General features: G+C 43.6%; 1 protein-coding gene across 2 annotated transcripts in view; it reads left to right on the forward strand.

Moving 5' to 3' along the window:
• Syn2 (synapsin II) overlaps positions 1 to 12574 on the forward strand; it is a 146818-nt gene that overhangs the window by 116345 nt on the left and 17899 nt on the right. The window contains exons 6-11 of one of the 2 annotated variants that reach the window (XM_076567635.1): positions 686 to 748; positions 1111 to 1253; positions 7462 to 7536; positions 7986 to 8088; positions 9682 to 9831; positions 11957 to 12199. In XM_076567635.1, coding sequence (XP_076423750.1) covers positions 686 to 748; positions 1111 to 1253; positions 7462 to 7536; positions 7986 to 8088; positions 9682 to 9831; positions 11957 to 11998 — 576 coding nt within the window. In that variant the 3' untranslated portion in view covers positions 11999 to 12199. Of the gene's footprint in view, positions 1 to 685; positions 749 to 1110; positions 1254 to 7461; positions 7537 to 7985; positions 8089 to 9681; positions 9832 to 11956; positions 12200 to 12574 lie in introns of those variants that run through there. The other variant, XM_076567636.1, reaches the window with a different exon arrangement.

The following is a 12574-nucleotide window of genomic DNA, read 5'->3' on the forward strand; positions in this document are numbered from 1 at the left end:
GGTCCATGATTCAGTGGACATCAGGGTGCTCCAAATGCATTCCAAATGTCTCTGGTGTGTTGCAGTACAATTTACAGACAGCAAAATTTACTCTTTCATGAACTAAAAAAAATTCTCCTTAGCTGACAGGAAGTTCTGCCGGGGTTTTCTAATGTAGAGAAAATTGAAGTCGTGGGATGTAGAGAACATCAGGTAGGAGAACAGGGTACATATAGTCTACCTCCAGCCTACTGTGTGACTTTGGGAAAGTTGCTGTCATTTTATGGGTTCCATTTGTAAAACAAGTAGGGTGCACTAATTATTTTAGTTTAATGTTTTTATTAATCATTCAAGAATGTCATGCAATGTATTTTGATAATATTCACCAAAGTTTTGTTTGTTTATTTCTGTGGATGTATGTGTGCCTATATGAGTTTATGTGCATGCAGGCGTCTGCAGAGGCCAGAAGGTGTCAGAAGCCCTGGAGCTGGAATTACAGATGGTTCTGAGACACCTGGTGTGGGTGTTGAGAATTGAGCCCTGGTCCTCTGCAAGAGCAGGAAGCCATCTTAACCGCTCAACTGTCTCCAGCCCTACACTGATTCTTTAAAGGAGGAAAATATTTCCGGATTCCAAAGAGAAAAGACCTACTGACCAGTCCATTTCTTTTTTTCTTTCTTTCTTTCTTTTTTTTTTTTTCTCTCAGCTTACACTGCCTACATTCCCTGTGGTGGTGAAGATTGGTCATGCTCACTCAGGCATGGGCAAGGTAAGGCAGGATGGCTGGTGGTCTGGGTTAAGTCAAAGGGGGCTTCTGTTTTTCAGCAAGCCCATTTGTAGACTATTCTTCTTCCTGTGTCAGTGGATTTCTCCCAAGGACCTGACCAGGTCCCTTAGAAGCCATGGATTTTGCCCAGTCATACAATGAAGAGTACAACCAACCCAGCTGGCCCCTGAGTGTGACCCTGGCTCTGGGAAGGGACTAGAGAAAAGGAACTGCTGGGGAGATGGGATGCTCGTGTTTACCAGTGTCAGAAACTGTGTGATTGCCTTGGGGGGCTCTAGGCCCTTGGGACTTCTCAGTGTGTGTATGTACATGTCCCCTTCCTGTCTGTCTTACGTCAACACTAGGTCAAAGTGGAAAATCACTACGACTTCCAGGACATTGCTAGTGTGGTGGCCCTCACCCAGACCTATGCCACAGCAGAACCCTTCATTGACGCCAAGTATGACATCCGGGTTCAGAAGATTGGCAACAACTACAAGGCTTACATGTGAGTATGTGTGGAGTCTTTGACGGATGCTATCCACCTTCCCCCAGCAGCCACAGTTTAACCTCATCAGATCCGTAAGGTAGGACCAGGGAGAGGACGCCACTAGTCAGGCTTCTTCGCCTGGATTCTTTGTGAGTCAGAGGAGAGATCTGAGAAATAAAATTATAGCCATTTCACTAGCCTCTAAGTGGACTTCACTTTCTCTTCAGACAGGAACAAAGGCTGTAGACTACAGTAGTGGCAGTGTGGGGGTCTTTTCACTAACAGTAGTCACACACCAATTCTTCTCTTTATTCTTCTAAAAACCGTGGCAGACATTAAACCTGCCACTACATCGTGTTCACAGAAATGCTTATTTTAATATTTTAAAAAATGGATTGTGATACCTTGTGACCCTATGTGCTTTAAAAAAAATTACACACACTACACTTACCAGAGGGGTCTGTAAGTTTCACCAGAATGCAAGACCACAGAAGTAGCTGAGCCCCTAATGTAACCACCCAGCCTTGGAAATGCTACCACTTTCCCAAGAGTGGATGGCTGCTCCACACAGCCACAGCCACCAGGAAGAGTGTAGACGTCAGGAAGACAAAAGACTTCAAGATTTGCCTGGCCTGCTGTCATTTACATGCAGACAGTGTACAGCTCCAATTTTGAGAATTGTGTTCTATGGCTTTTTAAAAAAGTGGTTAAGATGCAAAGTTTTCTTTACAAATAAAAAGCATTATTAATGCATGAATTTGCTTTTTGCCTCTCAAGACTTTAGCACATGAAGTTGAATGCCTTCCTGTCCCTCAGTCAAACCACCCGTTCCCCCTGTTTTCATTGTTGGTACCTCTGGAGGTAGGGAGATGTTCCTTCCCTGCACTCTTTCTGTACCTGCTTCAAACGTTAGTCCTTCCCACAAAGATCGCTCTTCTCTAGCATGAATTTCTTGTGGGGTGAATGATAAAATCACCATTTCTCACCTTGTAGAGCAGTAGCACCCACAGACTTCAGGGGACACCCTGGAAGGAAGCAGAAGCATGATGTGGCAGTGTCTTTCTGATCTGGGGACTTGGAGTTTTTAGTTTTGAGTTGTGGTCTCTGTGTCTGTCTGTCTATCTCTGTCTCTCTGTGTGTGTCTCTCTCGGTTTCTCTGTCTCTGTGTATGTGTGTGTCTCACTGTCTCTCTGCGTGTATGCACATGTATCTCTCTCTCTCTCTCTCTCTCTCTCTCTCTCTCTCTCTCTCTCTCTCTCTCTCTCTCTCTCTGTGTGTGTGTGTGTGTGTGTGTGTGTATGCTCACATGGCACTGGAGAGCTGGGGATTGAATTCAGGATCTTGCACATGCTGAACACATACTCTATACTAGGCTTTACTACCAGTCTAGGATTTGTTTTTGTTTTTTTTTTTACTTCTATTGACTAGTTCCTGCTTTCAAAACATTCATAGTTGTATAATTATAATTTTCCTGCTTTCCAAAGAGGAATTAAGCATTGCTTTAAAACTATGCACAATTAAAGACAATAGGTTGTTTGTTTGTTTGTTTGTTTAATTGATTAAAAGATGCAAGACTGCGTATTTCTGTGAGGCCAGCCTAGTCTACATAATGAGAGAGAGGGAGAAAGGGAGAGAGAGGTGGGGGAGGGAGGGAAAGAGAGAGAGAGAGAGAGAGATCCTGACAGTTAAGAAAGGTGGTTAAAGACAAGACTTTTGAGTGATATTTTTATACTGTTTCTCCTTGCAAGGGACCATTAGTGTTTTGGGGGAGTATTTATGCCCCTCTTCATCTCTCCATCATACTTCCTCCCCAGGCTTTTGACTATATATATCCCTGCTCTGAACACCATTTGGTGGAAAGGTGCCCATCCTGTCCCACTGTCAACAGAGGCCGTTAAACTGTCCCTGGGGCCTTTCAGTGTCCACAAACCTGCTCAGCCCAAGGAGCCTGTATGGATCTGTGCCCTGTGTCCCATTGTTAGGGGAAAGCATGAAGTCTTGGGGAACTTTTCAAACTTTGAAGCCCTGTACAAATGTAAAGGATTTACTATTATTATTTTCTCACAATTTCTGAGGCCCTCATATTGTGCCCTTGTGCTGAGGACACAGAAATGAGCAGGTGTCCCTGATTTGACGAGTCTAGCCATAGGAACATAATTGAAACAACTAACATAAGGAAAGTTTATTTTTATTATGATTTTTATCATTTTCTTCAAGTTTTGCAAGTTTGTTTTTCTTTTTAATTTTCTTTTCTCCTTCCTTCCTTCCTTCCTTCCTTCCTTCCTTCCTTCCTTCCTTCCTTCCTTCCTTCCTTCCTTCCTTCCTTCCTTCCTTCCTTCCTTTTCTTTGAGACAGAGTTTCTCTGTATAGCCCTGGCTGTCTTGGAACTCACTCTGTAGACCAGGCTGGCCTCAAACTCAGAGATCTGCCTGCCTCTGCCTCTGCCTCTGAGTGCTGGGAGCAAAGGCGTGCGCCACCATGCCCGACCTTCATTAATTTTCTTAATTATCATTCAAATTAATGGGCTTCATTGTGTCATTTTCTTGCATACTTTGTTTTTGTTGAGCTTCCCCACCCCGCTCCAGGCCCCTGCCTCTTCCCTCCCCTCTCCCAGGACCCCTTCTCTGCTTTCAGAGAAGGGTATTCTATTACATCTTTTTTTCTTACCCCAGCCCAGCCCAAGGCCCATTTCCTCTTCCAGTGTCCCCTTTCTACTTTCATGACCTAGACCCCCACATATAAAAATAAGAATATATGCTCTGTCTATTAGAATGTGGCATTTGTGTGAATCTGGATTACTTTGATAATTTCTAGTTCCATCCATTTTTCTGCAGATGTCATGATTTTAGTTTTCTTTGTAGCTGAATAAAATTGCACTGTGTGTGTACCATGTTTTCTTTCATTTACCTATTGATGGACTTCTAGGCTAGTTCCATTTCCTGGCTGTTGAGAATAGTTAAACAGTAACACAGATGTACAAATATCTCTGTGGTAAGACTTAAAATACTTAGGGTATATGCCCAGAGGTAGGATAGCGGGGCCATTCAATACTTCGAATTTTAGTTTCTGGAGAAACTTTCACACTGTGTGCACAGATTGGTGTGCAGGTGAACATCAGAAGATAACTTGCAGAAATCTGTTATCTCCTTCCACCATGTGGGTCCTGGGGACCACACTGAGGTTGTCGGGCTTGGTGGCTAGGGTCTTACCCACTGAACCATCTCGCTAGCCTCAGCAGCCATTTCAATTCTATGCAACCACAGTTCTCAGTTCTTAGGTTGCTTCCTCTACCCCTCTCTCTTTCCCTCTAGCAGTTTCAAGGTTTATATTAAGGTCTTTGGTCCATTTTAAAATGATTTTTGTTCACAGTGAGAGACATAGATCTAATAATCTTCTCCTTATGGATATCCAGCTTTCCCATCACCATTTATCAAAGATTAGTTTTTTCTGATGTATGTTTTTGGCACCTTATGGCTTTATTTCTGGGTCCTCTTTTCTGTCCCATTGATCTACGTGTATGTTTTTGCGCTAATACCATATCATCTTTGTCCCTATGGCTCTGTAGTGTACTTTGAGATCAGGTGTTGTGTACCTCCGGCATTGTTATTCTGCTTAAGATTTCTTCGGTTATCAAGGTCTTTTGGTGTTTCCCTGTGGGTAGCAGGACTGCTATTTTCTACTGTGAAGACTGTTACTGGAACTTTGGTGGGATTGTGTTGATGCTGTCTACCTCTTTTGGTAATGTAACCATTTTCACAGTAGCATCAATTTATAGCTGTAGGAGGTTTCTCAACAGTCTAATGTCATCTTGAACATTTTCCTCGGTGTCTTAGAGTTTTCATTTTAGAGGTCTCTCATGTCTCTTCATTGTTTATTCCTATAATCTTATTTTAATTTATTTAAGCTATTATAAATAGGATATTTTGCCTAATTTCTTCTTGGCAAGTTCATTATTAGTATATAGAAAAGCTGCTGATTTCTGTATGTTGATTTTTGTAGTCTATAATTTTACTGAAAGTATTTACCAGATCTAAGAGTTTTCTGGTGGAGTCCATATGGTCTTTAAAATATGAGGTCATGTGATCTGCAGATAGGAATAGACTGACTTCTTTCTTGTGTCCATTTTCTTTTCTTTCCTTTTTTTTGTTTTTTTTTTTTTTGTTTTATTGGTCTAGTTAAGAATTTGAGCACTTTATTGAATAAGAGTGGAGAGAATAGGCACTCCTGTCTTACTCCAGGTTTTAGAGGAAATGCTGTCAGCTTTCCCAGTGTAGAATAGTGCTGCCGACAGGCTTGTAGCCTTTATTATGCTGAGGTGTCTTCCTTTTGCTTCTAGTTTCTTCAGAATTTTATCATGTTGAACTTTATCAAATGTTGTCTCTGTGTCCATTAAGATAGTCATGTGACTTCTGTTGTTAAATCTATTTATATGGTGCTAATTGTGTGTGTGTGTGTGTGTGTGTGTGTGTGTGTGTGTGTGTGTGTGTGTGTATGATGAACCAATGTTGCTTTCCTGGATTGAAATCAGTTTGACCTTGATGTATCTTTAAAATTTTGCATTACATTTATTTATGTGTGTGTATGAGCATGTGTGCTCATGAGCACACCTGTGTATATGTGTGTGTGCGCGCATGCCACAGTGCAGGCATGGAGGTCAGAGAACAACTTGTGGGAGTTGGTTCTCTCCATATGAGAATCAAACTCAGGGCAATGGTCTTGTGGCAGGCACTTCTGTCAGCTAAGTCGTCCTGCCAGCTCTTCTTAATGTGTTCTTGAACTTGGTCTGTAAGTATTTTGTTGAGAATTCTTGCATCTGTATCCACCAGTGGAATTGGTCTAAAGTTTCCCTTTTCTGTGTGCTGTGTTCTTACCTGGCTTGTCTATTTGGCTTTGTATAGCAGAGTAAATGCGGTGGCTTTCTTTTCCTTTCCATTTTTGTGAATTTGGTAAGTATTGATGTCAAGTCTTTCTGAAAATCTTTATAGACCTCAGCAGTGACTCCATCTGGTCCTTGCTTTTTCTCTCTGATTAGATTTAATTACTGCTTCATTCATGTTGCTTGTTATGGGTTTAAGATATTTATATCGTTTGATTTAATTTTAGTTGGCCATAGGTTTTTAGAAGAGTGTTCATTTTTCTAGATTTTTGGAATATAAGTTTTCAAAATATTCTCTAATGATTCCCGGCTATCATTAGCGTCTCTTGTAGCAACAACCTTTTTATCTTGACTTTTGTTGTTTTGAGTCTTCTATTTCTTCTTCTTAGTTCACTCCAAAAAAATCACTTCTCAATTTGTGGTTATATGTATTGTTCTTTTAGTCTCCATTTTCTTAATGTCTATCCTCATTTCTATTTCTTACCAGTTACTACCTTTTGGTTTGGCTTCTTGCTTTTCTGGGATCTTGAGGTACATCACTGGGTTATTTATTTGAGACCTTTCTGGTTTTTTTTGTTTGTTTGTTTTTTTTGTTTTTGTTTTTTTTTTTTACATTAGGACTTTAGCTATACACTTTCCTCTTAGAACTGCCTTAGCTGTATCTCAGAGCTTTAGTTAGTTATGCTCTCATTTTCATTCATTTTTTTTTTTAATTTTTGTTTTTTTGAGACAAGGTTTCTCTGTGTAACAGTCCTGGCTGTCCTGAAACTCACTTTGTAGACCAGGCTGGCCTTGAACTCACAGAGATCCACCAGCCTCTACCTCCTGAGTGCTGGAGCTACACTGCCTGGCTGCTGCTCTCATTTTCCTTTGATTCTAAGAAGTTATTAGTTTCCTCTGTGATGATTTCAATGGCCCAGTATTCATTCAAAAGTGCACTGTTCATTTGCCATGTAATTGTGTAGTTTCTGTGGTTTCTCTTGCTGTTGATTTCTCGTTTTATTCCACTATAGTCTGAAAAGACATAAGGAATTCTTTCTTTCTTTCTTTTTTTTTTTTTTTTGTATTTGTTAAAGTTTGCTTTGTAGCCCCTACCTGCTTGACTTTAGAGGTTTTATAAGTCTCTGAGAAGGTGTATTTCTTATCTGTTGGATGGATTAGTCTGAGATAGACCTTTGTTGAGAGAACAGGGCACCACAGGTGACAGGTGATTCTAGGTCCAACAGTTGCTCAGGAGAATTCTGGTGGGGGATGCAGCAATGAACTGGTAGTCTGCAGTTCTGGCATTCCTGCACTTTCTTTGCTGGTGTGGCTCACAGCCTGTCCTCTCCTGGTGGGACCTTGTTTCAGGAGGACGTCCATCTCAGGGAACTGGAAGACAAACACTGGCTCTGCGATGCTGGAGCAGATCGCCATGTCAGACCGGTGAGTGAGCGATGTCCCATCCTCGTGCAGAGGAAGGCTGCGATCAATAAAGAGGTGTTAGAAAAAAGCAACACTTGATGTGAGGGAGGCTCTGTGTGGAGAGGACTGGTGAAGCCCAGAGGCTCTGGCAGCCAGGGAACAAGATCAGGCAGAGCCAAGTCAAACGCTGCTACAGAGAGAGGACAATGTACCATAGAAGCTCCAATAAAGAAATAACAGTGTGGGCTGGAAGACCTTCTAGCTGAGGTGAGGGCTTGGGAATGTGGGTGGGTTCAGGGGGTGAGAAAGGGGAGACGCCATAGATAGGCACCATGCTTGATGGTGTAGAGGAGAGGAAAGAAAAATGGAGGTGAGGGATGGGAAAGGCGAGGGCAGCAAGACCTTATGAGAACGTAGGCTTGGTGTGAGCTTAACGTCTTAGCCTCAGGACATCTTCCTGTCCCCTCCAGGTACAAGCTCTGGGTAGATGCCTGCTCTGAGATGTTTGGTGGCCTGGACATCTGTGCAGTCAAAGCTGTACATGGCAAAGACGGGAAAGACTACATTTTTGAGGTAAGTCTGGCCCACGGAACAGATCGGTAGGCAGTAATACCCAGACTGGGACCAGACTCTTGGCTCAATCCCATACTATACTTAGAGTCTTCTGATTATGAAGGTCCAAGATGGCAGATCTTCATAGCAAGCTGTTGGTCAAGCCACACAATGAGTAATAGGTGGCACATCTAGGTTCCTGGTTCCCAGCCTACTTTGTTATGAGGACGTTGTAGTGACTGTATCATTTTTACTCTGAGAAAGCCACCTTTGAGAATCATTCAGTCACATGTAATCACTCTGTTACATGAGGAAATGGAGCCACTCTACCATGAATGTGTGCTCATGGCCAGAAGGTAAATCAGTGTCAACTTGGCACCTGAATGCAGATGGTCCTTTCTAACATCTCTTAGCCTTAGAGATATTGTACTCTGCCTGGTCCCCCAACCCAGCTGTGCTAGCTCTCCTTCCCCCCATTAAAGGGAAAGCCATGGCAGTGTGAACCTCACACTACCCCCTCATTGGGCTCAGCCTTCCTGAAAGTAGGGGAGTTGGTGTTCCCAGAATAGCAGTGTCAGGAGGCCAAAATGGGTTTCAGATTCAAGATATACTCCATAGCCTGCTTAGCATGGAACTTTCTAGATAACCCATACCATCCTCTCAGGGTAAGCCTGTTTATCCTCTGCAAATGAGAGTTGGACCATAGAGTCTATGGTGTTTTAAAGCAGACATTTCCTAAAGGAAGGAAACATTGCCCTAGATACAGGAAGAATCAAGATCAGTGGCAAGCAGAGAAGCTGTTCTGGTCAGGAGCAAGAGCAGGAAGCAGGCTGTTTAAAGAGCAGAGTGTGTTTAGAGACAGACTGAAGAGTCAAGGATGAGAACCGCCTGCTCGAAGGCATTTCCTCCCATGTCTTCCTGCTCCTGTAAACTTCCAGCCCCAGGCCATCCCCTCTCCTGCTTATTTCCTCTCCCCGCTCCCAGTAGCCAGCACTGTAGCTAGAGTTTTCCTGCCTTGCCCACAGTTAGGACAAATCTCTGTCACCCGCCAGTCCCACAGCCGCTCAGACCCAACCAAGTAAACACAGAGACTTATATTGCATAAAAACTGTATGGCCGTGGCAGGCTTCTTGCTAACTGTTCTTATAGCTTAAATTAATCCATTTCCATACATCTATACCTTGCCACGTGGCTGGTGGCTTACCGGCGTCTTCACATGCTGCTGGTCATGGCGGCGGCTGGCGGTGTCTCTCTGCCTCAGCCTTCCGCTTCCCAGAATTCTCCTCTCTCCTTGTCCCACCTACTTCCTGCCTGGCCACTGGCCAATCAGTGTTTTATTTATTGACCAAACAGAGCAATTTGACATACAGACCATCCCACAGCACAGCGCTCTGCATCTCAGAGCTCTGTCTGGGTGAAGGAAAAGGAAAGGGGTCATGGCAAATGTTTGCAGCAGGAACAAATGGTCCCCGCCTCTGCTGAGGAACACAATTCCAGCCAACCAACCCACTCTGCTGACTTCAACCCTATCAATTCCCACAGAGCATAGCGGGCCTTTATATATATATATGGAAATTTATATCTGTTCCTTACCTGGGCCACATCTTTCACTAGGTCATGGACTGCAGCATGCCACTGATTGGGGAACACCAAGTGGAGGACAGACAACTCATCACCGAGCTAGTCGTCAGCAAGATGAACCAGCTACTGTCCAGGACTCCTGCTCTGTCTCCTCAGAGACCCTTAACTACCCAGCAGCCACAGGTAAGAAACCGCAAAGAGACCCAGCAGTCATGACCCACTGCAGATACCTACAGACCTAGCTGGGATCCAAGCTCTTTTCCCTCTTCCTTCTCTTCCACTCCTTCCCTTCTGGGTAATCTTCAAGTGCCCCCCTTTAGAGACCCCCTCTTCAGCAGTCTGCAGTATCAGCTACAAAACTACGCAGAGGTAGAGGGCTGGATCTTCACCCTGAACTTGAAGACTCCAGGGAGCTACCACTCATTTCTCCTGTGACTCAGGATGTCTTGTTTTGAATTAGGAGATCTCTGCAGGAAGTCTGGACCAGATAGTTCACTGACTCTTCACTGCCGTGTGTGTGGCAGCATCTTTCTGAGAAGGCTGCTGGTTTAGAAGGAGGGAAAAGTTAGTCCCCAGTTCCAGGGGAGACTGTCATGGTAAAATTCAAATTAGAAATCTGCTTTTGTTCCTGTGAGAGAGAAGGGGCCTTCCCCAGTTCATGTGGTACACGACTCTCATCACGGCGGTAGCATCTCAGATACACTTCTACTAGAAAAATCCACAAAAACTTCTGTAGAACGTTAGGCCCAGGAGCTCTACATCAGGCCAAAGAATGGATAGCACCCTGGGCCTGACATTCTGAAGTCTATGAAGGAGGTATCTCATTTTTCAAAACTATATCCAGGGCTCTCACCTCTGAACTTTTATATAGTAGAGGTTAAGAACTTGGACTGTGAATCAACGAGTCTTAGCGAGCTTTCCCCTAAACATCTGTGTAACTTTGTAAGGAATCATTTCCCTTTAGTGAAGTCAGGTTTTGACATTTTGTTAGGATTCTCTTAGAAACCTTCCCTTCAATTCAACCTCAAAGAGTCAGGGGCCTGGAACAGAATAGTGGAGAGTGCCAGCTTTGAAATGAACATCTCCCAGTAATGAATTCTAAACCTGCTTCTGTTGGCTTTATGGCTTTGGACAAGGTCCATTGCAATAGTTAAGAAAAAGTAACCAGAATCCATATCCCTAGAGTTTTATAAGAATTAAAAGAAGAAGAAAAAACCCTAGAATAAGTCAGAACAAATGAAGTACCCATTGAAGGCTAGGGTATGCAATAGACACATTCTGGGTTTGGATCCTACACGAGGCCTGGATAGACATCAGCACCTTTCCTGGAGATGAGGAGTGTCCTGCAACATTACACTGCACTCACTAGCAAACAACCAGCCTTCCAGCAATCCTTCCATGAGAAAGAGTAAAGGGTTCACAGTTTATACTGGGCATGGAGAACCAGACTAGGTTATTTAGGGTAGAAGCTAATGACCCTAGACACTCGAGCATTGCAGAATCCATAGATAGAAACGTTGATATTCAGGATAATGAGCCTGAATTGCCAAGAAGAGATCGGATATTTTAGGCAGTGGTATATATGGCACTTAAGGTAGGTAGAAACATGATGTATAATAAATATTTTCCCCCAAATTGACTAAATTGTGCCAGTTGGTAAGTTAGATCCCTTTCTGGGTCTGTTTGTCCAGTGGATCCAATCTAATATTTTTTGTTTTCTAAAATGTTCTTTAGAGCCAGGCCTGGTGGCACATGCCTTTAATCACATCACTGGAGAGGCAAGGCAGGCAGATCTCTGTGGGTCCTAGTACTACCTTCCAGTGTATAGATTGCCTTGGTAGATAGTTAATGGTAACCTGTAATCACATTGCAGATTTAATTTCAGCACAGGAAGCCTAAAGGGACACACTCAAATCATATCTAAACCATAACATCCCTTGTTTTACAAACACCAAATATTTTCAGTTTAAACATCTTAGCACACCATGCTGGAAACCAGGATACTCGGGGGTGGGGGGTGGGGGGTGGGGGTAGGGGTGGGGGGTAGGGGGGATGATTCCCTGCTCTGTTATAAAATCCCCCCTCTCTCTAGACTGTGAAATGGAGTTAAAGTAGGTGATTTCTAGATCTCCTCCGACACCAGGGCTACCCGAAGTTAGCCAGACCATAAAGTTTGAAGGCATAGTCCTCCATTAGACTGCCTTTTCTTCTGACATCAACTGAAAGTTCTAGAATTCCAAAAATTCTAGAGTTCTGCAGGGATCAGGGAACTCACAGATGTTGTGTTCATGGTCACTGTATGTTATAGGAAACGACTCAGATCAAAACCAAGCCACATGAAGATGCATAGTGAAGAATCTGAGCGGGTTCTGAAAGCAAAGCCTCCACCGCTCCTGGGCATGCCCCCCTCCTTCATCTCTGTGTGGTAACACACAGGAATATTGGCAACCGGAGCGGGCACCCAAGCTTTGCTGTTGGGTTATTGCTGGGACTTCATTACCTGGCCCTGATTGATTGATCTGATTAAACTGTCTACACATCCCTCCTTCTCTAGATGTCAAACTAATACATGTGGTCTAAGGGGCCCACTTTGAATAACAAAGACACTTTGATCCTTCAGAAAACCACAGGAGTTTAGAAGTTTCTTCTTGGAAACCTGATGTAAAAGCCAAGCCACCGCCACCACAAACTTTTCCCTCCAAGACAGGGTCCTTCTGTGTAACATCCCTGGCTGTCCTGAAACTCATTCTGTAGACCAGGCTGGCCTCAAACTCACAGAGATCCACCTGCCTCTGCCTCCAGAGTGCTGGGATTAAAGGCGTGCGCCACCACCAAGCCTCTCTTAAGGCAAGGCTGAATTCTTTCCTGTACACACGATTAAGTTCATATGAGTTTCCCACATGCTTCCCACTTCTTGTGAGCAATT

The sequence above is a fragment of the Peromyscus maniculatus genome, chromosome 3 (assembly GCF_049852395.1).
Source record: "Peromyscus maniculatus bairdii isolate BWxNUB_F1_BW_parent chromosome 3, HU_Pman_BW_mat_3.1, whole genome shotgun sequence".
Taxonomy (NCBI): Eukaryota; Metazoa; Chordata; class Mammalia; order Rodentia; family Cricetidae; genus Peromyscus; species Peromyscus maniculatus.